Source organism: Triturus cristatus, chromosome 8 (assembly GCF_964204655.1).
Source record: "Triturus cristatus chromosome 8, aTriCri1.1, whole genome shotgun sequence".
Classification (NCBI taxonomy): Eukaryota; Metazoa; Chordata; class Amphibia; order Caudata; family Salamandridae; genus Triturus; species Triturus cristatus.
Genome location: NC_140591.1, coordinates 839,856,434 through 839,883,227, shown reverse-complemented (window position 1 = coordinate 839,883,227; position 26,794 = coordinate 839,856,434). Strand labels below are relative to the sequence as shown.

At 40.9% G+C, this 26,794-nt stretch overlaps 1 protein-coding gene across 3 annotated transcripts in view; it reads right to left on the bottom strand.

Moving 5' to 3' along the window:
* The window catches only part of PHLDB2 (pleckstrin homology like domain family B member 2), a 484,972-nt gene that overhangs the window by 229,314 nt on the left and 228,864 nt on the right, over positions 1 to 26,794 (bottom strand). For 2 of the 3 annotated variants that reach the window (XM_085622330.1, XM_085622331.1), the window contains exon 6: positions 3,328 to 3,456. The exons of the other annotated variant lie outside the window; for it this stretch is intronic. In XM_085622330.1, the coding sequence (XP_085478456.1) occupies positions 3,328 to 3,456 (129 nt within the window). The remainder of the gene's footprint in view (positions 1 to 3,327; positions 3,457 to 26,794) is intronic. 3 annotated transcript variants of the gene reach the window in all.

The window sequence follows — 26,794 nt, the reverse complement described above, 5'->3', positions numbered from 1 at the left end:
CTGAGTTTCCAGTCGAGCGCGGTGTACGCCAAGGCTGTACTATGGCCCCGACGCTCTTCTCTTTGTATATTAATGGGATTGTAGATCGTATGCTCAGTGTTCCCACAGATGCTCCTAAACTGGCGGGGATAGCCACCCCAATACTGATGTTTGCGGATGACACTCTTATTGTGTCAAAAACACCAAATGGTTTGCAAAAAGCTTTGTCCGTTTTTGATGATTTTTGTTTAGCCCATGGATTAGAAGTAAATGTATCGAAAACCAAACTTATGGTTTTTAACCCACCTCCTAGTTACAGAGTAAGGAAGTTCTTCATGAATGCCCAGCCACTAGAGGAGGTTAACAGCTTTATATATCTTGGTATGCACATATCCAATGATAATAAGTGGAATAAGCATGTCATGATGTCCTCCTTGAAGTTACAGCAGACTACTGGGGTTTTACTCAAGGAGTTTAAAACCTCCTTTACTTAGCCAATTAAACCTGTCCTTCAAGTCTATGAGGCAAAGGCTTTAAGCTCTGTCTTGTATGGGGCAGAACTATGGGGTTTCGACTCCTTGAGATCCCTAACGGTAGTCGAAAATAAATTCCTACGCAGTATTACAGGTCTACCGCAGAGTACACCATTGGTCCCCTTAAGATATGATTTAGGTAGGAGAGCTATCCTGGAATTAGCTAACCTCCGTCCTGTTTTATACTGGCGGAGGTTGTGGTCTACCCCGGAGCTCTCCTCCTACGCCAGGGGACTCTTGGATGTTATCAAGTCTGACACTTCTCACAAGATTGGCTGGCTTAGGAAGATACGTGCTGCCTTGGTTGACTTGGGCTTGGTGGGGCTGTGGAGTGATCCACTGACAATGACATTCCCTTCTAAGAGCTCCTTGAAAATGCTGTATTGGGAACATATTGATTTTAAGATCTGGAGCCAAGTCAATAGCTCCTGGATGACTAATTGGTTCTTAGTGACAAAAATTACTCCAGCCCTAGAAATTTACTGGGACCTGATTACCAAACCTAGTGACAGGAAATTATATTTTCAGCTACGAATAGGTTCCTTGCCACTCAGGTCACTGACTAGTAGCTGGTCAAATGCTGGTAATGATGCATGCCCTGTATGTGGCACACAGCCTGAATCGATTGGTCATTTCTTGTTTGTATGCCACGCTTATATTGTCCCAAGACGCATTTGGCTGTCTCCATTGTGCAGGGCTTTGGGCACTAGGAGTAGTATTGTGGCCTTGAGGATTTTACGTACTAATACCCTACCAATTATTTCCATTGGTCTTGCCAAATATCTGGGCTGGGCATGGTATCTAAGGAACAAATTGTTACGCCCTCTCTGTCATTCTTAATTGAGCTTTGTGTAATAGAGTTATGGAATACTTTTACTGTTTTAACTCCCCTTATTTTATATGATATTCTATCATCTAGTCGTCTGCCTTACTGTTTAATCCTTTTTTAATACCCATTTTAATATTTATTATATGATGTCTTTTATGATCCTGTTACATTTATTTTTGTGTTTTTAATGAATTGTAACTTTGTGATACTTGTGTCTTTTATGAATTTGAACTTTCGAATAAAGACTATGATGATGATGCTAGTGATTCCATTCACACAAGAAGTGTTGGAGCAGTTTTGGCTAGACAGTTCGGGTCAGAGCAGTACCAGGGCTGATTTGCATATGGATAGTTCCACTTAACACTGGTACAGGCAAGCTAAACATAATGATATGGAATGCGCTCCAGTTTTTAGCTCTGCTTAAGTTTAATTAATCATTTACATCCATCACTTTGTCACTGTTTTATAGAGTCACTCTAAGGGTCTCATTAAGTAGACAATTTTAATTTCGATGGGGCAGTAAACACCCCGAATACCGGCCCCAAAGGACTTATGGGGTTTACGGGAACACCATCGATCTGTTTATAGTCTCCAGAGATTTCAACTTTTTAATGCAGCCAAAATAATGTAGGTTAAAACACCAGGGCAAAAAGAGGAATTACTGAGATAATCAAACCAAGAATTCTGGATTTCTTTAGATCCCCTTGCATATGAGGCACATATAATGAGGTCCTAATTGGTATGAGCATGTCCTGGATCTCTTGATCGATGTGCCATAGAAACCCAAGCTGTATCTCACTGATTAGTCCTGAAATGGCCGAAACCAGCCCAAGGGTGCTTTTGTCTTTGTTCAGAGTGGGTAAGGCTGAGCAGTTTCAAATGGACTGTTTTTACTAGAGCAGGACCAAGGCAGATTTACAGATTGTTGGCATACTTGAGAAATGACAGGGACATGCTTAAAATATGGTATATAGTGAATATGGGGCAATTGCCAATCATTTAGATTATTCCAAGCAATTCTATCCTGAAGGTCATATGAACACTGCAGGGACTGAAGAAGTAAATTGGCTATTCTGGTAATGCCAATTCAGATTTTGTTCCTCATTCTCATTCCATCATCCCTGGATAAGTCTAGGGCACATCTACATTGTTAACATTGGAGCACCTGTATTAGATGATCTCTGCTGCATCCTTGTCTTCACTTTCTCTACCAATGAACTCTTCATACTGAGCAGAAACATTGTGTAAGGCCTGCATTCCCCACCAGTGCTCAGGAACAGAAGCTGCAAAATGGAAATCTCTCTCTCTCGTTTGGCCAACACAGAGGTCAGGATACAGACAAGCCACCGAGAGTGGCGACAAGAAGGAAAGTGACAATCTCATGCAGCTGCTGCAATGCAAACCCTAGTGGGCCAACATACTAAAGAGACACTAGTGTGATATCACAACTCTTAAGAATAACTTAAGACATACTTGCATTTGTAAAGTAAGAATGTCTCACAGGGAAACTCAAACCAGTGCTAGAATCATGTGTATAAAAAGGGTTTTCATGCAGGAAGTGCATCTAATTGTTCCACTATAGGTAGAAACAAAATAACTAGCCATGCTTATAGTTTTCTGTACTTGGGCTTGTGAAGTGCAACATTTGTTATAAAAGAAATCCTTTAGTTTGCAGTTTGGTATGAGAACCACCTTATTCCCCCAGAGTGCTGTTGACACTGTCAACTACTTTTGAAAGTCCCTCTTGAAAAGGGGACCCCCAGAAGTCGTAGTAAAGATTCCCATATACATGCTATTCAACCTAATGGAAAGGGTAATGTCCTTTTTTGAAATGTTGTTTTATATAGCAAGATATGAGCCCACTACCTATAACAAATCGTTTTTTACACAATAAACCATATCTACTGATGCTCTGTTATCAACAATACAAATGAGACTGTGGCTCCAAAATGGTTGGTCTGGGAGGTCTTAAAATGGACTACAAACCCTCTTCAGTTGCTGCTGAAGTTGTTCTCTCATGGACTCTGGACAATTGTCAAGCTGGTTCCTCTGCTCATAGTAAAGCTTATGAATCCTCTCTAGTTTTTCCCTCTCGGCGTCAAGCTTTAATTTTTCCTAATATTTTCACAGAAACAAAACAAAATATGTATTACCTCAAGCAAAGGTTTAGAAACCAATGATATATGATAACGTTATTCACTGAACTTTTCATTTAGTTTAATTCAGAATAGCTAACTGTTACATAATTTATTTAATAAGTAGAATTTTTTTTTTAGTACATACATGACCAGAGGGTATCAAAGCGCTGAACAAAAGAGAACTTTCCACCTACAAGAGTGGTTACATAGATTCATGCTCAATTAAATACATGTTTCGTGCATAAAAGAGAGAAAGATCAACCTGTAGTAGGGGTTACATAGAATCACATTATACATATTCAGTTAGGCATATTTCCCCTCATTATGAACTTGGGTACATGTTCCTCCGTCTGAGGTATCTGATTCACCACGTGCAAATGTTTGACTAGTGTGATTCCTAGAGGTTTGGTAGAGTTCAATATGCTGGGACTACAGTTTAGTGTATCTAAGCGGGAGAGACACATTCTTGGATTGGGGGAGTTCCCTGGAGAAGCTAGTAGTAGGAATTCTGTCTTCAGTGTGTTGAGTTTTAAGTGGTGTGTGGCTAGCCTGTGTTGAACTTCCTTTAGTGTTTCGTTCAGATGAAGGATGTTATCCAGGGAGTATACTTTCAGGTAGATGTTAGAATTGTGAATGTTGAGTGTAATCAGTTATAAATGTGTTTGATCTTGTCAACGTCAGTTATGCCATCACAATTTTCATGTATGCGAATTCATCAGAGCATTTCGCAGTTTGACATTTATAAAGTTGACGCCATAAATGTGAACTATGAATATAATCATAAACAAATATATGTGACTTTGTTTATGTAAGATACAACAACATAGATAATGAGTTTATTCCCTGTACAACTTGATGCAAAGTTCATTTGATATTGTTATAATAGGACAACATTGATATACATTCAAATGTTCATGTTTAATAGAGGATGACGATCACATTGAATAGTTTACAATACACGCATGATTAACTTCTATGTCTAATTGGATCACATTGATTGGATGTTACACCTAGTAGTTGATGCAGATGCATGCAGTTCACGCAAACTCAGTAGAGAACAGTATTGTATATGTTGTTTATCTTTGAGCCTACCACTAAATATTGTTAATATTAATTACCTACTCACACAATCCTGGATGACCTCTTTGTCTTCCTCATGAGCACTTACACCAGAATAACCTAATACAATTCTATTTAAATTTAGTATTATCGGTTGGTAACACTTTCTTCCAATATGGCCGACACATATTGCCAACCAGGCATTTATGCACTATCCGTCATCTGTTTCATCAGCACTAACGTAACTCACGCTTGAGCACTTTTTTAAAACCAGTATAACTCACGGGTCTTTTCTTCACTTAGACGTTTGCATGAGAGCGGCAACCTTCGAGACATCACATGTGAGTAATTTCCGGGTTATGGAATTTAGTTGAGCAGCAAAACTTCAAATTTTTGAAACTCGCGTTATATTTACGTTTATTATGTATTTTACAGAGAGTATTCCAAATCCATTTGCGGTACTTGGGATCTATACGTAGCTGAAGCTTTAAACGAGCTTACAACAACACGTGTCTTTTGATGCACTGCTCGCAATCACGTATAACCGGTCAGACATACACAGCGCCACAAACTAGTGGTGAGTTTTCGCTTTCATCGCACCTCGCAATCAATAGTAAGTTTCACGTTTGGAGGACAGTTTTCGCTCACATCGGTCTTTGTTTTACAGACCGCAAGTCACATGTTTGAATAGAAGTTTTGGGCTCAAATACAAGCCTATATTTGGTCTACTCAGGTAGTTACCGTCTTTGTTGAAATGGGCAGGCACATGTCATCTCTAATTTTTTACACACTGGGACAGGTGGCACGGCACGTTGGTGGTTTGAGGGGAGCTCGGCTTTTTGACTCTTTCTTTTACAATCACTTCCACGGTCTATCATTAATCCTTGAAAAACACGCATAGCTTGACTCTAATCCTCCTGGATAATAGTGTACCATTCTTTTCTTTTCTCTTAGCATTTGGTTTTCACTATCGACAAATATACTCATAGTAATTTTTTGAATGTGATGAATTTCTTTTGTAAACTTCATTTGTAGATATCCCCTGAAGAAGGGTGACGATATCACCCAAAATGCATTGGGATTGAGAAAAAGTTTTTTCTACTAGAAGGATTGTTGGATCTTCAGTTTGGACTTGGTTTCCAATCAGATGTGTTAATAAAAGAAAAGCACATTAAGAAGAAGGATACAACTTTGGTTTATTGAGTCACCATTTGGATATTTTATTTGTGATTATACTATGATGCTTTATGTTACACAGAGTGTTTACTTGCTTACATGAATATTAAGTATATTAATGATGAGATGAAGCGATAATACACACTCACAATCGAGTGTAGCTGGTAGTGCACATCCTGTCTAGAACACAGCGCTCTAGTAAATGATTTCAATTTAAAGGTGGGAGGGTAGAACCACCTCAGGCAGTGCACACCAAGCCAGAATAATAGTAGTACATTTAGTTGAATAGGTTCATCAGTTTAACCCGAGTGCACGCCAAGCTGTCATCATTTCTATTGTTGGATCAGGATATTGCCATTTTTGTAGACAGATATGACAACTTTGCCTCTGAAGCTTTTAGAGGATGAGATACTGAGATAGTACTGTATGGGATTCTGACTGATTTGGAGACATAACTAATTGATAAGGATATCTTTCCATTTCGTGGGCCGAAGTGCATATCATACCAGTTCTATTATTTGTATGCCTACTTCAGCACTGTAAAAGTGATCAGAAATTAGGGTTTCTTGGAGTTCTTTGCGCAATTTGTTTTTTAAGTTCTTCGCTGCAGATTTGGATAGATTTGCTGAGTTGATGATTTTGAAGAAGTTGTGACCATTTTGTTGTAATCTATTGTTCGAGGTGAGATCCGTTATGAGGGATTTCCTAAGGAGGCAGTGAAGAGGAGATGGGCATACACCATTTTTATCAGACGTATTCCTTTAGTTCACTATGCTTTTTTGTTTGGAGTTCTTGAGCGCATATTTTGTGTCCTTGACCTGTGTCTCTGTGTTTTTGATCACAATACTGTACTTTGGCCCATCAACTTTTAAATACCTTCCTATATCCTCTACTTCTTATCATTCACATTTATTACTTGCCTTTGCAAACATATGCTGAAAATACTCCCTCTATTTGGCCTACGTGCCCAGTAGGATAAACTTGACTCATGTCTAAGCCTGTCCTTCTTCAGAAACAAATTTGTAATCTCTGAACTCCTCCGACCACAGGACTTCCCTCACTTAACAATCCAGTTAAAACATGATTCTTAAAGCTGATCCTGGTACATTTTACCCGTTTTATCCAGATGGGGGAAAACTATAAATATTGGAATTCTGATAAACTCTGGATTTTAGCAACCCCACCTAGTCTGGGTCACAGTTAATTCCAATTGTTGTGTTCAATCAGATCAGATTTCAATAGTTTACCAGATAACCTACCTCAAAAGCAGATTGTGTCATTTGATATATCCTGCAATATTAATTATTTGACAGTCACTTGTATTACATTTGAGCTGTTTCTCATAATTCACAAATACAAACATTGAAAGGCTCCTTTCAAACTTAACAGTAAAATTTCCACCAACAGCATGTGCAGGCCAATAAGATTAATCTCCAGCTGTCTTCTGGACCTAACGATCTTTACTCTAACACTAGTGTAGATTGTCCGCTCATATCGTGGAGGCACAAATTGTGGATCTTCCATTCACAGAAGGACCTACCCAAATGTATAAATCTCCTAATACAACATTTCTACTGCACTGTTGCCTCATGCATTAACTGAAACCCTGCCAAGTGCCACCAGTACAAATTGGTTCCCTATACAGAATGCACGTATTATTGGTCATACTTACTCACTCAGTCACTTAGCATAACAAGCTCATGATCAAGACATGCATTATGAAATGTGTCCACAACTCATGCTATAAAATAGCAAAGCAACATTCTGGAACTTTGAATTTATTCAATGTGAAATTGTATGTTCAACACATGGTAAATAGAACATCAGGCATGTTGTGAACATGTATTATTATGTTCTATGACATTGTTGATCCATAGCATCTATAGCTAGGCATGATTAAACAATTATGTCCCTCTTTTCCTGTGGCTGACCTTTATTTTATCAAATAATATCTTAAGACAAAAGTTTGGGTTCAACTACATATTCATGCTACCTTCTAAGGTACCTAACATTTGCCTGATTGCTCACAGGTTTTCCTGTTCTGAGTTTCAATGGCTATATGCATGCCCCACTTCAATGGGCACTGCAGACAAGTTCCATCATTGGTGATAAATAGTTGTAAGTAGACATTCGCTGTAATGCTCTTGTTGCATTTCATTACATCGTATTTAGCTTGTCTGTGTGATTACAGGCAGGGGCCAACCTCATCTCACAGTGCTTAGCTGTATCTCTCCAGAATGGGAACACAGGCAAAAGGCAAAAAGCGGATCGTACAGACAAAAGAAAAGGGTTCAACAGTGAAATGTATCTAATTTTAAAAGAGAACTTACTGGGGTAGTAACAATGGAATGATCCGTTGATGCACTTACAGTGTTTTAAATTATTTTAATTGAAATTCATGACTTTTTATTGAGACTACATAATATACGCTTGGATGTATTTTAGATTGTATTATGAATGAATGTATTATTATGAAACTTTTATGGCCGTTGGTCGAAATGAAGTATTTAAATGAATCAATCTGAACTACTTGGAATTATTCTGGGAGCATGATATTCTAAAATGGGTTTTAGTTAGATGTGTTCTTTAGGTGGAATGTGGCATAGCAACCTGCAGGGAACTATTCTTATTGGGGCTTTGCAAGCAAAACAGTTAGGAACTGGAATGATATTCATAGTAATTTACAGTGGTTAATGTAATTCATGCATTTTCATCCGTTGCTTTTTCTTTGCCTTAAAGAAGAAGTATCAAGTCCATTACGTTAGCATATTGGCCAAGAACGCAGAAGCCAAAATGTTACTTCCTGGTATTGGTGAGAGTTAGCATGAAAAATTCTTTGCTCATTTCTGTAGAACGAATCAGCAGGTGATGATGACTAACTTACTTACCTTCAGTATTGTCTCTTCTGGTGAATCCTATATCTAACTTCAGATTCCTTACCATCCCTGGTGCCAGAATGGATCCAGAAACTCCTGTAATAGCTCTTGGGCACCGGCAGGTGGTTCCATAGACCTCTGTCATCACGGTTCTGGCCTGCCTCCGGATTTGGCAACATAAAGCAACTTACAGGCCCCAGCCCAGTGCTCTGACATAAATTGTTTCCTAGCTTTATCACACCTTCAAAAACTGTACATAGCTGAAAAGATTGAGTTTGCAATGGCGGTGTGCAAAAACTAACCTGGGGCCTTATCACTCCCAAAAGTTCACTCCCCAGATTGGGGAGATTTGAGGGCAGTGAATAATCTGGTGTTATATCCACTAGAAAGTGTGTTTTTCAATCATTTTTACTGAATACTTCTAATCGTAGAATTCTTACCTTGTGAATCACTGCCATAACAATTTTCCATCCAAGGAGGTGGGTCTGAGGAGTGGACTTATGGCAGAACATCCTGCAGGACTAAGTGGACAAAATGACCCTCCCTGTGGATTTGAGATTGATGTAGTTGTGTCAGGTGAAAGTAATAACAGATGTATTTTAGGCTGTCTGACAAATGTCACTAACTGGGATACCCTGAGCTTGGGCTGAGGTAGTGGATTTTGCTCTAGTAGAATGAATCTTATGACCCTTGAGATGCTTCTGCTTGATCAAGGTGTAACACAGTTAGATACAAAAGACAATCCATCTACTTTAGGTCCTTTTCTACCATATTTCCCTTTTTGTACAGGCAAACCTAACAGTTGATTGTCAACATTGTGGTCCTTAGTTTTATCGTTGCAGAAACTATTTTATAAATGGATACAGTGCAGAAAAAATTATAGGAATAGTGGCAGACTGTCCTACATGGAAAAGTTACACTACTTTCAGATTGTGGCGATTTGGGTGTAAATCTCTGCCCAGCCTTTGGAATTGCATATCCTCCCTTTGAGGCCTCAAATATGGAGGGAATGTATTCAGAGCCACAATCTTAGAGTGCTAGACAATCTGAGTACAGTCTGAGGCTATCAGAATGTGTCAGTCCTATCTGATTTTTTTCAACATCTGTGGTATCAGACGCAGCAGTGGGATGTGGATGTCAATTCACCAAAATGCCTGGGGTAGTGAACGTGACATTGCATTTTTTTTACATTAATAACATCACAGAAGTGACATCATCATGACCTTTGACCTGACATCTTACCACAAAGTGATATCCATTATCTTGATTAGAGTACAATAATTGACATTGCTGAAGTTCTATAATAACTGCATGATTAATATAACAACACAAATGTATATTTTAGATACCATCTATATTAGGGTAGTGATTAGATATGCCAGGGGAACCTTATGCCATTCTCTTTGTATTAAAGGGAAAATGATGAGTTTGTTATGAGTACATCTGAAGAGTATGTAGCACCACAATACACTGAAATGTACTTGGAACGTTAATTATTTTAGGGTTTTTAAAAAAACATAATTTTTCCCAAAACATACTTTTTCATGTATTCAGAGGAATAAAAAAAGAGCAACAACTCGTTTAAAAATGTACATTTTTGCATGGGTGCCCCTCCACCAAATGCAATGGGTGCCACCTTACACCAAAATTACACCCAAGATGCCAGTGCCACAATTTTGCCATTATTGCTGTCCATCTCCTGGGGGACTCTTGTGTCAAAATGTACTTCTAGTATGTCACGGCCAGCATTTGGGTTACCTTCTCCCCAATATGCCACACTTGTCCTGCTTATACCAAGAATTACCATAAATGTGTGAGTGCCAGCATTTTGCCACCCTCTCTGACACATTCATTCTCACTCACAGCTACATTCACTCACTGCCACTCACTCATCACTCACATTCTTTCTCATTCACACACCTTCACTCCCCCTAAAACTCTTCACACTCACTCTTATTCATTCTCACCCACTCAACACTCAATTGCACTCTCACACATACAAACATTCTCTCACATACAGACTCGCTTACACTTACACAGTTGCTCCCTCTCTCTTACACACACATAAACACACTCTCACCTGCATGCACTGACATAACATGCATTTAAAAGCATTTGATTTAACCTACCTTAGTAAATGTTCCGTTACAGCATCTAGGGCTCCATTTATATTCCACTAATAGTGAGTAATACACTATTATTCATAATTGGTATAACAAAAATGGGCAGAAGAAAAAGAAGAGAGGAGCCCCTAAGGTCACAAAGGGGACTGCCCATGTATTCTTACCAATGATTTTCCACCTCACTGCCCACGGGCCAGCAGTGGCAGGGGTTGCAAAGGGCAATCCAGGAGTGGGCACTGCAACAAATGGCAACCTTTAATTGAGGTTCATTTGTCCCTCCCTCACCTCTCAGCTATTCTTTCTGGCCTGTTTGTGTCAATACTCCTCTCTCACATGTATTGCTAACTCTGTGTTCTCCCACATGAGTCTCAATTTATCACCTCTCATTACACCCGTCTCCTACTCTCGCACTCAGTGCCTCTGAATTGTCTCTTCCTCTCCATCTCTCAGTTGCCTCTTTTTAGGTCGAGCCTGGGCAGCGCATGCACTGCTCTGCAAGCCATGCTGTATTGGAGTATGTACTTGAAACCCTGACCACTCTCCACCCGTATTTGCCATTATGCTGGCTTCTGATTTGTTATTAGGTTTGTTAGTCCCTTCTTGTCTTCATTTGTAATCTCCCATGAGGAATGGCCCTTTTAATTCAGTTGTTACACGGTATCTCTTCTTTAGTCTGTAAGAGCTATTTTCTTTAATCAGGTTCTCTTACTGCAGGAGGGTCTCTCGTGCACAGTTGTGACCACCGGCTTGTTTACTTAACTCGTAGCAAATGGGGAGCTCTTCAGGGGTCATGGGAGACAGAATGGGCCAACTCAGCAAATCCTTCAAGCATTTGGAATGCAATAGGTCTCGCATTTGCAAGGGTTTAAGCTATTGGCATTTTAAATGACAATGCCTTTTATTTATGTTTTAAAAACCAAAACATAAATAAAAGGCATTGTCATTTACAATGCCAATAGCTCAAGCTCGCATAAATGTGAGACCTATTGCATTGCAGATGCTTGGTTACCCTATCAGCTGTCTCTTTCCAGACTGCCTCTTTATCACCTTTGTCAGACCTGTTTAACCCCTCTATTTATGTGTCTCTAAGCAGTGTCATTCTCACCTGTCTGACTGACTGTCTGACTGACCGCTTGTCTTCCCCTTTCCACAGTCTCTTTTTCATCTGTCTCTGTCACCACTTCTCATCTGTCTCTCCGTCTCTCAGACCACTCACACACATATGTATCATATGTGTCTTTGGTTCTGTCTCACCTGTCTGTCTGGTGTATCTTCTTCCTCTCTTCTAATCTCGTTGTTGCCCATGGATGTTAATTTTTTATTTTGTGTCATGTCTGCCACCCCTGTTGCAATTGTTATTTTCGGTATGAGCACACTACCTTCACAACACAACATGAATGCAATCCAGGCCAGAGCCCCCAGTTTAGAAATGTTGGCAACATTGTTTTCTTCGCAGTGTTTAGAATTTCACTGCTGAATTATTTATGGCAGCCAAACTTCCTCTTTGCTACAGGATAAAGCGAGTGTAAAAGAACTCATAAGAGTTCTCTTTAATTTTGGTTCTAGCACACCTTTAGCGACCTCCTAGGCCGCAATGGAAGTGCTAGGGGTAGCAAGGAGGAAGCCTGGGGTCAGAGCTGCGACCTGAGGAGAGTACCCTTCAGTTAGAACAATGAATATTGTTGGGTGTATAACATATATGTTTGTTTTTGCCATTTTTCTCTCCACAATACTTCCCTTTCGTTCCTTTCTCTAGTGATGTTATATTTGATTTAGGACATTTCCTATGCATATATAGCTGACTCCACACAACCCCTGAAAAAGCACCACCGTGCAAAAACGTGTCAGATATGGGATCATGTCTGTTGGACGCAGATGACTTAGATCTTGGCTTTAATTTGCAGTGTAACTACAAGCAATGTTTGAAAAACAGATGCACCAATTTGTTGTTATTTCTGATCCTAAAGAGATGCTGTTATATATGTAGTGAAGTTTTTGAGATGTTACTACTAAATGAACAAAATCGAGGTAAATATATTTTTCAAAATGTGCATATGTGTAATCCATTTCTTTTAAAATAGATACTAAGAACTTTTCATCATAACTATTAGTACAAACATTGGTTCATTAAATTCTTTAGTGGTCACAAAAATACTGATTGGAAATTGCGATCAGTTTTGTTTTTTGCAACCAGTAAAATGTACTTCTAGAACAGTAAGCCCAGTCACTCAAGAGGTGCAATTCTAGAAGGGAAGATTGTCAAGTGAGAAGACCCAGATGTTCTTTTTGATCATACATCAGTATAGCAGAGCTTAGAGGCAGCATCCACTTTGATACTAGGCACAGAAAAAAGCAGATGACAATGTATGGTGATAATGCTTTATAAAGGTACCAATCTAGTTTAATTGCAGACCATCCTTATTTAAAATGACTGCAAGTTCCACTTATTTTAACTAGATAAAATACCATTCATTGCACCGCATCATGAGATGAGCCCAATCCTTAGTAAATTACAGAGTACAATAGATCCTGCTCAGTTACAAAAAGGCACCACATTGTAGGATGTCACTTACTTTTGGCAACAAATCTCTGCCTGATAAGTTATCTTTCCAATAAATATAGTGACACTAGTACTTTGGCTTGACAGAAGACCTGGATTTACAGGTACCATATGACAGAAAAAAAGATGATCCTGAGAACAGACACTGCGATGCCATCAGTGATGTTATCAGTAATGTTACTGACCATGTCATAAGTGATGTAATATGTGAGGTCATAAGCAGTGCATTGCGGGGGCGTAAGTTATAGTTAGCTCAGGTATCTCTAGCTGCTGAATTTCACGGGTTTTGTAGAAGTGAAATCTGAGCATAACTATAACATCCCTGCTATCTTCGTTTTTTCCAGTGAATAAATATATATATATATATATATATTCACTGAAAAAACCATAGGTTTCAGGGGTGTTATAGTTTGCTGGACTTTTCACTTGTACAAAACCATTGAAATTCCCCCGTTATAGTTAGTTCAGCTAACTATAACTCGGGCGCCCGCAATGCACTGCTGATGACGTCACATATTACATCACTCATGACATGGTCAGTGACATCACTCATGACATCACTGATGACATCTCAAATGACATCACTGATGACATCACTGATGACATCATCCAGTGAATGTGTGTTTTTCTGAAAATTAAATATGTTTTATATATGTATATCTCAAGGTCGATGGAAGAATAAATGGGTATATAAGTGTCTAAATGGATGATTTGTTTTTGAAAAATTGATTGTGTAACTGACTGATTAAGTGTATCATAGTGAATACATGGCTTAGTGAGTAATGTTTAAATATGTAAATATCTGTATGAGTCTCTCACTTTGTGTATAAGTGGCTGCATGGGTTGGTGAGTAGCTACATGGGTGTCTATATAGGTTATTAGTTGGTTTTTTGAGTATCAGTCTGAGTGTCTGCATGGTTCGGTGGGGGGTATTACGTAGTGCATAGGTGCATGAATGAGTGACTCACTGTTTGTATGTGTTGAACACAGCATGTGTGCAGGACTGTATGGGTGGATGAGTGTGTGTATGGGTGTGTTAGTGAGTGAATGACTGTCTCAGTAGTGTCTTTATGAGTAACTACATATGTTTTAAACTAGTATATGTGACTATTGGTGTATATATGTGAGTATATGTGAGAGTGAGAGATTGAAAGAGTTCCTGTATGAATAAGTATGTGTTTCTATAAGTGATTGTTTAAAAGACTAAGTATGTGTAAGTTTCCGTAGAAGTAAGTATGGTGGTGTGTGTGTATAACTGTATATGCAAGTAAATGTATGTTTGATTCTTTATTAGCATGAGTGACTATGTGTGTGAGTAACTCTATGGATGAGTGGCATTGTGTAACAGGATGTATAGGTGTATGAGTACATATGATGAGTGAGTACATGTATGAGTGACTGTATAGGACTGTTGGTGAATGAGTGGATGTGTATGTGGATCTTAGAATTACTGAAGAGGTTGTTGTAACTGGTATTGGTATGTCCATTGTTTTGAAAATTTTAGTCTCTATTTTTGAATGTGTGTATCAAAGGTTATATTAGGGTGAGAGGAGGTCTGCCACTCTATCACAAGGATGATGTCATCAGTGATGTCATCAGTGATGTCATTTGAGATGTCATCAGTGATGTCATGAGTGATGTCACTGACCATGTCATGAGTGATGTAATATGTGACGTCATCAGCAGTGCATTGCGGGCGCCCGAGTTATAGTTAGCTGAACTAACTATAACGGGGGAATTTCAATGGTTTTGTACAAGTGAAAAGTCCAGCTAACTATAACACCCCTGAAACCTATGGTTTTTTCAGTGAATTTCTGAGGTTTTTTAAATGCTAATTCCTAACTATAACGTGCCTGAAACCTATGGTTTTTTCTGTGAATTTCAAAGGTTTTTTAAATGCTAATTTCTAACTATGCCTACAGAGATAGGACATGTGAAGAAAGAAGAAAAAATGCACAGAAAGAAACAAAAGAAGTGCAGAAAGAAGCAACAGAAGTCCTCAAATACGAAGATAAGTGCAGGAAGAAGGATAACGTGCAGAAAGAACAAAAAGAAGAGCAGAAAGAAGCCTTGTTGCAAAATCATCCTGTACCCTCAACTTTTTCAGACGGATACTGGTGGTAACTGAGCCTGACTAACCAGTCCTAGAGCCAGTGCTATGTTAAAAGACACTTAGAATACAGTGAAAACACCTACATACACTAGGGAACATTATGCGTTGGGGTCCCCCTGTGATTAGCATGACCTCCTCTGTAAGCCCCTAGTATATAAGAGGGCATGGGGATTAAAACTACCTCTTAAAACAGGCCACAGGGCGTTTTTGCACACGTTAACTCAGGCCCCGTCCCCTCCCTTCACCACTGTGTAAACACGCCCTGTGTCCATTTTTAGTTGGGAGATTAAGTTCATTTGAATCCTGAGGGTCCCTGGGGTCCAACTAGCCCACTAGGTACCTCCAGTAAGTGCCACAGAGCTGCGTTGCAGAGAGGTGTAAAAAGTGGCACGGCCTGGACCACCTCTCTGCAATGCAGCTCAGTGGCGCTTACTGGAAGCACTTGGTGGGCTAGTTAGCCCCCAGGGGCCCTCAGTATTGAAGGGAAATTATATCCCCAATTTAAAACGTGCCATAGTGCGTGTTTGCACACGTCACCTCAGGCCCCGTCCCCTCCCTTCACCACTGTGTAAACGCGCCCTGTGGCTGTTCTAAGTTGAGACATTAAGTCCCCTTGAATCCTAAGGGTCCCTAGGGTCAAACTAGACCACTAGGTACCTCCAGTAAGCGCCACAGAGCTGCGTTGCAGAGAGGTGTAAAAAGGGGCTTGGCCTCAGAACACCTGGCTGCAGCGCAGCTCCCTGGCGCATACTGGAGATACCTGTTGGGGGGCGCGTTTGCAGAGTGCTGCACGGAGGGGGCATGGCCTCCTGCACGATGCCAGTCTTTTATTTATTTTAGTTTTTTAAGAAGGGGGGCTGTTTGGTTCCCCTTCTTATTCTAATTTATTGGCCCTGATGACCCCATCCCCCAGGGCCAGTCTCCTAATTATATTTTTTTGACCCCAATCCCCAGGGCCGGCCACTGTTTTTTATTATTTTAAAAAAATATATATTTATAGACACACCTAGGACATGCTGGACAAACCATACGTACCTATCACCATGACGATTTGCGTGATATTCATTAAAAGGCGACTATGCATGCAATGAATCCACGTGGAATGTATTTACACCACTAGTGAAGCTCTGACATGTCTGATGCCCTACCGTGCCTAATCCCGGTAGACACCCTTGTCGTTTATTTATACAAACTTGGGTAGCTATTGACGGGCACATTTAATACACATGCACACCAAGCCATTCAAAGGGGATTCGACAAAAATTCGACCAAAACTATGCAAGAAACCCCCCTCACGGTTAATAAAACACACATCCACTGCCGGATGTGTAATACTTTTTATTTTACTCTCTGGAAAGGGGACGAACATCACTTGAGAGTCACAGCGCGCTCCTGACAGAGCCCAATGCTGTGTTACACCCACCATTGCCTGCCGTGTGCCACACACCTCTGTGTTGTATTCCACTAGCTAGTGCATATGCTATGACACTCTCTAGCCCATGTGCACTGTAACACCACCCCGTGAATATGTCATGCCACACTTGTCTTCGCACGGGTTATATTGCCCCATCTAACGTGCCTTTCTCGATGCCTATGTTATAACGCACAGTGCTATGCCATACATATTACAATCTGGGATCCATATCTTTGTCACAGTGCATATGCAACCTTACACTCCCCAGCACATATTTTACATTACAACTTTAGAGACTAGTTAGGTTACACAACACTGCCCTGTGCATATTACACTCCAAGGCGCATATCGCATAGCACGCGCTAGTGCCTGTGCTATCTCGCGCTCTCCAATGAATCTGTCATTGCGCACAATGTATTGCATATTATATTTCACGCCCGGTTCATCTTATATCACACTTTTTGGTGCATAGTTTATACCATACACTATATCTAGTTTTCATTTTCAATCGTGCTCTCAGGACTATGTTCTATATAACACTGTGTTCACCTACCCTTTTCACGGGCATTGCATTTTGCGATAGGGGGTGGAGGGTCAGGGGGTGTTTCTGCCAAGTGAGCCCGGAGTCACAGTCACAAACGTCCTCTTCTTCCTGAATAAAAGTGAGATTATGCTGCATACTTGTTCATATTTTAAGTAGTTCGCACAGACACAATGTTTTAAAAACAATAAAGTTCCTAATACCCGCCTTCTCTGAACAGTTAGCTTGCTGCCCCATCCCCTTCCTCCCTATCCTCTGTTGTGTGAATCCATGGACTAGCCTCCTCCCTCCTGCCATGCATGGTCTGATGTGCTGCCACTGCCCTCAGTATGATGCACCAGTCCACTCCTCCTGCCCTCCATTGCCCAATTCTATGCCCCATCATTGACCTCCTGCTTAAACTCTGTGCTTAGCTTGCTGCCCCTATTCTCCTTCCCCCTGCCCTCCGATGTCTTTGTGCATGCCCCTGCTCCATCCTTTTTGCCCACCATGTCCCATGGACCTGCCACTCCTATCTACTCTGAGTGTTCTGTTGAGCTGCCACTCCCCTCCCACCTGCCTAGCATTGTCAGATGACTGTAACCTGTCCCTGTCACCTCCACCCTGCCTGTCCACATGCCATGCCCCTATCCTCTTCCTCCTGTCCTACATGGTCCATTGTACTGCCACACCCTTCTGCCCTCCCTGGTCTGTTGTGCTGCAGCTGCTCCTCCTGCCTGCCCCGTGTGGTCTGTTGTGAGGTCCCTTCCCCTGAACTTTCTTGTCTGTGCACAGGTCCTGACCCTCCCTTCTATCCTCCATCGTCCTTTGTGCATGCCCCTCCACCCTCCTTCTTGCCCATCATAGCCATTGTGCTGCCACTAACCCTCCCACTTGCCATGCATGGTCTTCTGTGCTGCCATGGCCCCTCCCACCTTCCCTGTGTGGTCAGTTAGCTGCCCCTGACCCCCTCCCACCTTCCCTCCATGGTCTGTGTGTATGCCATCACAGTCTCACTGTTGCTCTTCATGGTGTGTCTTGCTTCTAGTGCCCATCCTGCCTGACCTCCATGGCTATCTTGCTGCTCCTGCCCTGCCCCCTTGCCCCCAGCCCTACTCCCTCCCTCCTGGCTTGTCTGTTCCATTGTAATGCCCCTGATCCGTCCCTCCTGCCCTTTATGGTCTGTTATGCTGCAGCTTTCTCTCCTGTCTGTCCATTATGGTCAGCTAGCTACCATTGCCTCTTGCCCCTCTGTTCTCTGTTGTCCATGTGCATGGTCCTGTCCCCTCCCTCTTGCTTTCTATGGATTGTTGTGCTGCACTCCCGTGTGGTGTATTGTGCTGCTGCAAACCCTGATGCCTGCCCTGCAGGGTCAGTTTGGTGCACCTCTCCATGTCCCTCCTGTCCTCTGTTATCCAAGTCCATGTCCCTATCCCATTTCCTTCCATGATCCAATGTACCATACTTGCGAACATTTTGAACTTGGTAAGAGGGAGATTTTGAAAAAAAACTGGGGTATTGATTTTCCCCTTTGAGTTACATTGAAAAAGAGGATATTGTAGACAGGAGACAGATCAAATAAAGCCCATTTGAGCTTAAAAACATTGGACGTTTCCTGGCTGAATCGGGTCTGTTGGCATGTATGGTTGTACTACCATTGCCTCTTCCTTCTGCCCACAATGGTCTATTACATTGCCACAGGCTTGAAGGAGGGTAGATTTTGTATCACAGGGGGCCCCTGGCCCGTTCTGTCCACACCTGAAGTATGAGACCCTTGTCCTTGCCCTGCCAGCTGCATTTGTAGGCCGTATTAAATTGACCAGCGGGTCCTGTGTTGCTATATAATTATCCTGAGACATCCTTACCACTCAGCCAGTATAAAACCCCTGTGTAGGCCCTTCTGTTCAATATGTAGGCCTCTTTGTTAAATTGACCATAGCTCTGCAATTTTAGTGTATAGCAGTCTGAAGGCAGGTCTGCGAGGCCTTCTGCTCCAAACCAGTAGCCCCCACCCTACCCGAGTGCTCCGTGCTCGGTATCAAAGTTCAACATCCCCCTGAAGCTGTCGACATACAGTAGGCTGCATCCTGGACTGGTACTTGCTTCCTGGGCAGGTTTCCCGCTTTTAAGGAAGTGGCAACCGCAGAGCGTCAAGTTAGGAGAACTGAGGAGATTTTATACATGAATATATTTAATTCCCGTACAATACCCATTATTTTCTGCTTGCTCTATGGAACTTACGATAAGCGATTGGCCTGAGAGACTGACCTTTTCACCCAGTCCATTGTCAGCATTAAGTGGGTAAATGACGAAATGTCTGGTAAAATCTGCAGACGAAGCTTTTGGGTAGCATACGTAGGTAGATGTAGCGTGCAAAGGAGCCCACAAAATGATATAAAAAGGGAGCACCCACAGATATCGACGGACTACCTCGCCGTCTGTATGTAGGTTAACAGGCAGTGCAGGTTTTCCCCAAGAGCTGGGAGCTCTTGTCTTCCTTTGCTTAAAATGTCTTGCTCTGCTTTGCTTGAAGTATCTTATTCTATTTTACCTATATGAAATGTCATGTTATGTTTAACCATTGTTCTCTTTACTTTTGCATTTAAAAGATTTTGTATTGTAATTGCAGGAATGCTTGCTCTAAGAGTAAACGTGAGTGTTCCTAGGTAACATTTTCCTTGGTGTAACTTGTTTCTCTTGATGCATTTATAGATGTGTTTTCTCTCTCTCTCTGTCAGTACATTAATTGAGATACAGAGAATATCATGACAGCTGTATGATTATCTGGATTCTGTATTTTGTACTTTATGTCTCTATTCTGCGGTTTCTTTGAAGTTGCATCTTCTCATTAAACTGCCATTGTATTCTGCCTCCAATTCCATGTCTCATATGTCTGTTTTCTTCATTTTTGGAGCAAGCGTTCCTAGGCACCCCGGCTCAAATTAAGGTGCCCCTTTTGTCCCTGACTCACTCTCCTGCTCAGTTCTGTGGTGGCTCCCGGGGATCTGGGGACCGCCCCTAGCTTCCTTGACCCGTAATAGATCTTGCCTCCAACAGCCTCTCTTGCAAGTCCTGTATTGTTGGTTTGTTGCCCCTGCCCCCCTTTCCACTGCCCTCCATAGTCTGTTGTGCTTCCACGGCCCTTCCTGCCTGCTCAGTGTGGTTAAATTGTTGCCTTTGCACCCTCCTACCTGCCTTCAATTTTCAGAGTCCGTGCCCCTGGCCTCTGCCTCTCAACAGTATCCTAATGAACAACTAGATTGCTAACATTCTATATTTATTACAAAAGTGTGGAACGCCTGACATCATCTTGATGTAATCAAAACTGTAATACCTAGAGCATTTCCTTTAGAAATTACATATATGAGAGGGTCTTATTGGCATCAAAATTATGGTTAGTGCTCTAAAAGGCTAAAATAAGGACATATTTTCTGAGTTTTCAAATAGCGACAAAGCACTTTTAAATTATTTGTTATCTTTATGTTTTTTTATCCAGTTGACCACTTGATTAAATGTTGCACTTAGGGGAGATGATGTGGTGTTACTTCCAGAACTGCAGACTTTGCAACTGGGGAACCAGGTTGAAGTTTCTGCTTCAGCTCGACATTCTGTGATTCTGGTCAAATCACTTAGTCTCCCCATGTCTACAACCAAAATGAATGTGTTCTTGTGTGATGTAACCAATGCTCATGTAAAGCACTCCAATACCTGACAAGTCTGCACTATATAACACTGCAAAAACACAAAATAATAAGTGTTTTGCACACTTCTGTCATTGGGCTATATTTGGGCTACATCTGGGTGATTTTGGGCTACATTTGGGCTCTTTTGTCTCCGGTGGCCATCTTGGGAGATTTATTTGTTATGAAGTTTCCTAATTTCCTCATGTACTGCAGTCTCCTCAGTAGGAAATGCTTTCAGTTTTTTACTTTGATTCCATCATGAAGGTATTCAGATATGTCACACATTTGCCATAAATTCTGAATGTTAGCACTCTAGTTGCTCATTAGATCATTGTAGTAAAACTACTGCACCATGGAAGTCTGCTCCTGGTATTAAAAGTGCAAGTTTCAGTCTGCATGTCAGAATTTTTTTAATGAAATAGAAGAGGATTTGAGAAGTCACTCAAAATGTGCCCTCATTTTCTTTCTTCAGCATTAATCATAATTTCTATGGCAAAATGAACCTCCTCATTGTGTTCCTTTTTAAATTAAATGTTTTAAGTGTTACCAGTTTATTCCAATCAAGATGGCTTCAGGTGTGCCATACTTTTGTCATAATGAAGACAGTAAGCGCTCTAGTTGTTTTTAAGAACATTCTGGGACATTCTGTCATTGGGCTATACTTGGGCTACATCTGGGTGATATTTGGGCTACATTTGGGCTCTTTTGTCTCTGGTGGCCATCTTGGGAGACTTATTTGTTATGAAGTTTCCTCATTTCCTCATTTACTGCAGTCTCCTCAGTAGGAAATACTTTCAGTTTTTTACTTTGATTCCATCAAGAAGGCATTCAGATGTGTCACACATTTGCCATAAATTCAGAATGTTAGCACTCTTTTTGCTCATTAGATCACTGTAGTAAAGCTACTGCTCACCAGGGAAAACTGCTGCTGGTATTGAAAGTGCATGTTTCAGTCTGCATGTCAGAATTTTTTAATGAAATAGAAGAGGATTTGAGAAGTCACTCAAAATGTGCCCTAATTTTTCTTTCTGCAGCACTAATCATACTTTTTATTGAAAAATGAACCCCCTCATTTTGTTCCTTTTTAAATTAAATGTTTTAAGAGTTACCACTTTAATCCAAGCAAGATGGCTTCAGGTGTGCCATACGTTTATCATAAGTAGGACTGTTAGCGCTCTAGTAGTTCTTTGGAACACTCTGGGAAGCTGCAGTAGAACACAAAGGAATCAACTGACAGTCTCTGCCCTTGTTGGATGTACATGTTTTACTGAGAATGTCAGACTTCATTCTCACATGACTGAGAAAGATAATGTGAATTTACAGAAAATAAGCTCTCAGTTTAGCCTATAGATCACCTTCCAAACCTCTGTGGTAAAAGCATGAGAAAATATTTTTCTCTCAATCATGATATCCCAGCAGAAGGCTTTTTCACATGGTGAAATCACCTTAGAACATACCACAATTCCTAAAATGAGTATGGTACCATCAACAAATGATTTATAATGTAACTAAAGTCTTAAAACCTTCTATTAACTGCAATGCTTTTTAATGAGGTGCTATCATGTATATTGGTCCCAAGATGGCTGCCAACACTTCTTGGATGAAGTGCTGACAGCCAATCAGATCTCAGGATGAGATGTGTGGTTAGGCTCCGCCCACATATATATATGCTTTTAAATGCTATTTTCTCAGGATCTACTGAACAGATTTACACCAAACCTACAAAAGGCACTTCCTTGACCTGAGGACTACCTCTCTGCCACATTTCAAGTAATTCTGTTCAGCCGTTCGGGCTGTAGTTGTGTCTAAAGGTCCTATGGAAAAATGCATGGGGAAAAACGCGTTTTGGGACCCCCCTTTTATCTCAGCCCCCGCTTGACGAATCCCCCCGAGACTTTCAGGGTAGGAGCGGAGCGTAGCGCCCCACCTATTTTGAAAAATTCGCGAGGATTCGTCAACCGGCGCCAAAGTTATTCAAAATAGAATGTTGCGGATTTCCTATGGAAACGTGGTCCTAACTATAACTATCTACTGGCGACCGCCAGTAGATAATATATATATATATATATATATATATATATATATATATATATATATATATATATATATATATATTCACTGAAAAAACCATAGGTTTCACACACGTTATAGTTAGGAATTAGCATTTAAAAAACCTTGCAAATTCACTGAAAAAACCATAGGTTTCACACATGTTATAGTTAGCTGGGCATTTCACTCGTTAAAAACCAATGAAATTCCCCCGTTATAGTTAGTGCAGGCAACTATAACTCACGCGACCGCAATCCTCTGCTGATGATGTCAAATATTACATCACTGATGACATATGTGTCTTTATGAAATATAAATATTTGTAATATATGTATAGCTAAAGATACAGTATTAGCATCAACAGAGGATTGCGGTCGCGTGAGTTATAGTTGCCTGCACTAACTATAACGGGGGAATTTCATTGGTTTTTTACGAGTGAAATGTCCAGCTAACTATAACATGTGTGAAACCTATGGTTTTTTCAGTGAATTTGCAAGGTTTTTTAAATGCTAATTCCTAACTATAACGTGTGTGAAACCTATGGTTTTGTCAGTGAATTTGTACGGTTTTTTAAATGCAATTTTTTTTTGGAGATTTTTGGTAAAAAATAATTTCCAACCTATGTATAAAATAATATATGTACTGTGGTAAATAATTCTCCTTTACCTGGACTGAATTTGATACAGGAACATAATAAAATAGCTCAGTAAAATGAGAGGCAGAATCCGTGGTATTAGAGGTTCGGAATGGGCTTTATTCCATTAACTCGATTATAATCGGTTGCTCCCAATGTTCCGTCACCACGAAGGTTCAGGAAGTGAAGCACACACATTATTGACATGAAATGACTTTTATAATACATACATTACAATGAAGCGAATGCAATAGGCGTAACAATTGATAAGGAAAATGACGAATTGTCTGCGTAACCGAAAATGGGTGGAACAAGGAGTAAAAAGGAACATAATTGGTCGTGATGTCACCTATAGGTGGATCTATAAGATAATACTTGGCATAGATGCGCGCGCAGCAGCATGACGTGTAATTGACGTGTAACTAGGGGGTGAAGGGGACTTGACATTTAGCTCTACATGTGGAGACAAGAAGTCTGAGGGGTCAAGTCAACCTAATCCCAAATCATATCTAACATCCTATGTTTAAAGAACTATGTTATCCACAAAGGAAGGACTCTCGGACAGAATCTATTCTATACTGACTGTGCGTGCGTGTACAAGCGTCTAAGTGTCTACACTAAATGCGAGGGCAGGAATCTTCCATAGTAACAGGGCTATGAATTACTTGCATTAAGACAGAGAAGCCGGGCCCTTTGCTTGGTAGCTGGAAGAATGTTTACTTAAACTACTAGGCAGGAATGCATCGGCTGAGGGGGAAGCAGATAACTCGAAGGTGAAATACAGTTCTTGGCAGAGAATAGGCTGATGTCAGGCTTCGTGAGCCGCGCAGAGAATAAGACAGAGTTCATGGTCACAGATGCAGGCTCAGACTGGAGCTTTCAGAGGCAGAAGGCAAGAGGAGTTTTGATGACAGAATCAGGGCCTACTTGCCTGGACTGTAAAATGGCATAAGTGAGCCATATAAAGCCGGTGGCCTTTTGTACTTAGGAATGGAATATCCGGCCTATTCATGGCGGATCTGACAGAGGACATGTTGACGGTGGACGCACATGTATTTGCGTCTTCATAACTGGAACTGGAGGGAACATACATGTATTTGTGACATGCACATAGAACCGTTGGGGTCCAAGATAGGGGACATAACTGACCAGAGAAATCCATATTTCCACATTCCCTCCTTGTCCCCTACTTGCCCGTTAAGAGATATCAATCTTCATTAATCCATTGATCTGTTCATATAGCATCATTTGTTCTTCTTTCTTCTTCCGGGATCTTGAATGAAATCTTGGTGGTGGAATACACGATGTGGCACACAGACCACAAATCGCTGGTCCACATTGTAGACATAGACAGCAACTGAATAGTATGAGAAGGCCAATACCTAGGAAGGATAGAACTCTCCATCCCCAGGCTGATATCACACTCCAAAACCAACTGGACCAAGTCCAAGTGCCTGGGTTCTGGTGTATCTGGCTTACAATCTTGTGAAGGCGAGTTATAGCTTTATATACAGATGGCGAATTCTCTGGTATGAATACGCAGCAGCTTGATCCGATGACCCTACAAGCTCCGCCTCTATCAGCCAGGATGACGTCAAGGACAAGACGATTTTGAAGCACAACAATCCGCATAGCAGACTGCTCTTCTGTTAAATTGCCTAAGGCGGAAATAGTTTCATTCACTACTGCTTCAAGGGTTCTAGTTAATCTACGTATCAGCTTACTATTGGTAACTGTACCTATATAGGGAAAGATGCCTTTATTGAAATCCACATACTTGTCCCATGCCGTCTCAGTATAATCGACAATTGGGAGATCTCTCCGCTCTCTATTGTGTACTAAATGAATATTTCTATAATAATCAGGAGGAGCTAGGAAAACAGGTGGCAAAAGGAATGCGATATAGCAGGTACCATCCCAATCTAGAGGTAGACGCATATATGCAGTCTGACCACATATAAAGTAGGAGTGGCGATAAGCTCTGAATGAAGATTTGCCTTGATCACTGAATTCTACTGTAGTAGTGCACTTACTATGGCCCATATGTATGGAACCAACCTTTCTTACACACAATTCACCTTTTGCTGGGAATACTGACATGGTGGGTAAGACTAGTTCAACTTCGGATACGACATTTAGAATCATGAGGTTAGGTGTAAAATTACCTAATCCATATACTTCATTTTCTAGATCAGTTCCTGTTCTTTTGGGGCGACCCTCCTTGTCAGGATAGCAGACCTTGAGTAAAACTAGGTTCAGGTTTCCCCATACCCACTGATTTTGGTAAACTGCTGTGTCTGAGTTTATGGAATTGATTAAACTAAACCATGCTCCACAGGAGCCATTATGTGTAAATGGGTGTGGAAAGAAAGGCAAGACTCCTTCATAATTCTGATAGGGAGGGAGTCGGCCACACACCCAACAATTAGTTGCATTACTAGTCTGATGGGAATGATGTAACATACTAATGAAAGTGTTATTGCGCAGCGCAAGTCTATAGGACAATTCATGCGGGGGTAAGTCACTAAAAGAATGTTCTGCAATAACATTGTGAACATTTCTGGCAATAGGGTAATATATGTGCAACAACATACTTGTAATAATTATTAAAAGACTTAAGGAAAACAAAATTAATAATGTCACTATACAATGGCTACGCAGTGATTTACAATACGCCTGTCGTTTCATCATTTTTCGCGACTGTCCATGATTCGGGTCTAGAGGATACATGTCAGAGACAGATTCAACCGCTTCACCTAGGAGAGGACTTAAACAATCAAACCGTCTGACGTTCTAGGCCTCAACTTAACTTTGTAGAGTTCGCTTTCAGTTTTTTCCACCAAAGGAAGTTTTGAATCAGTCTGTGAGGGAGTGCAGGGCACAATGTCTATATCCGAGGATTGTCCATGAAATTTCTTGATATGACTTGAATGAATCCAACCCTTGCGGCCCTCGATCTTCACGGCTGTTCTTGTGGTCAGCAGAACCAACTTGGGTGTCTTCCACCTGGGCTCCAGCTGAGTCTTTCGGTCGAAATTTTTCACAAATACAATATCACCCGGAACTACGTCATGGGGTTTCACCTCAGTGTTGTCGGGAAATGCTGCA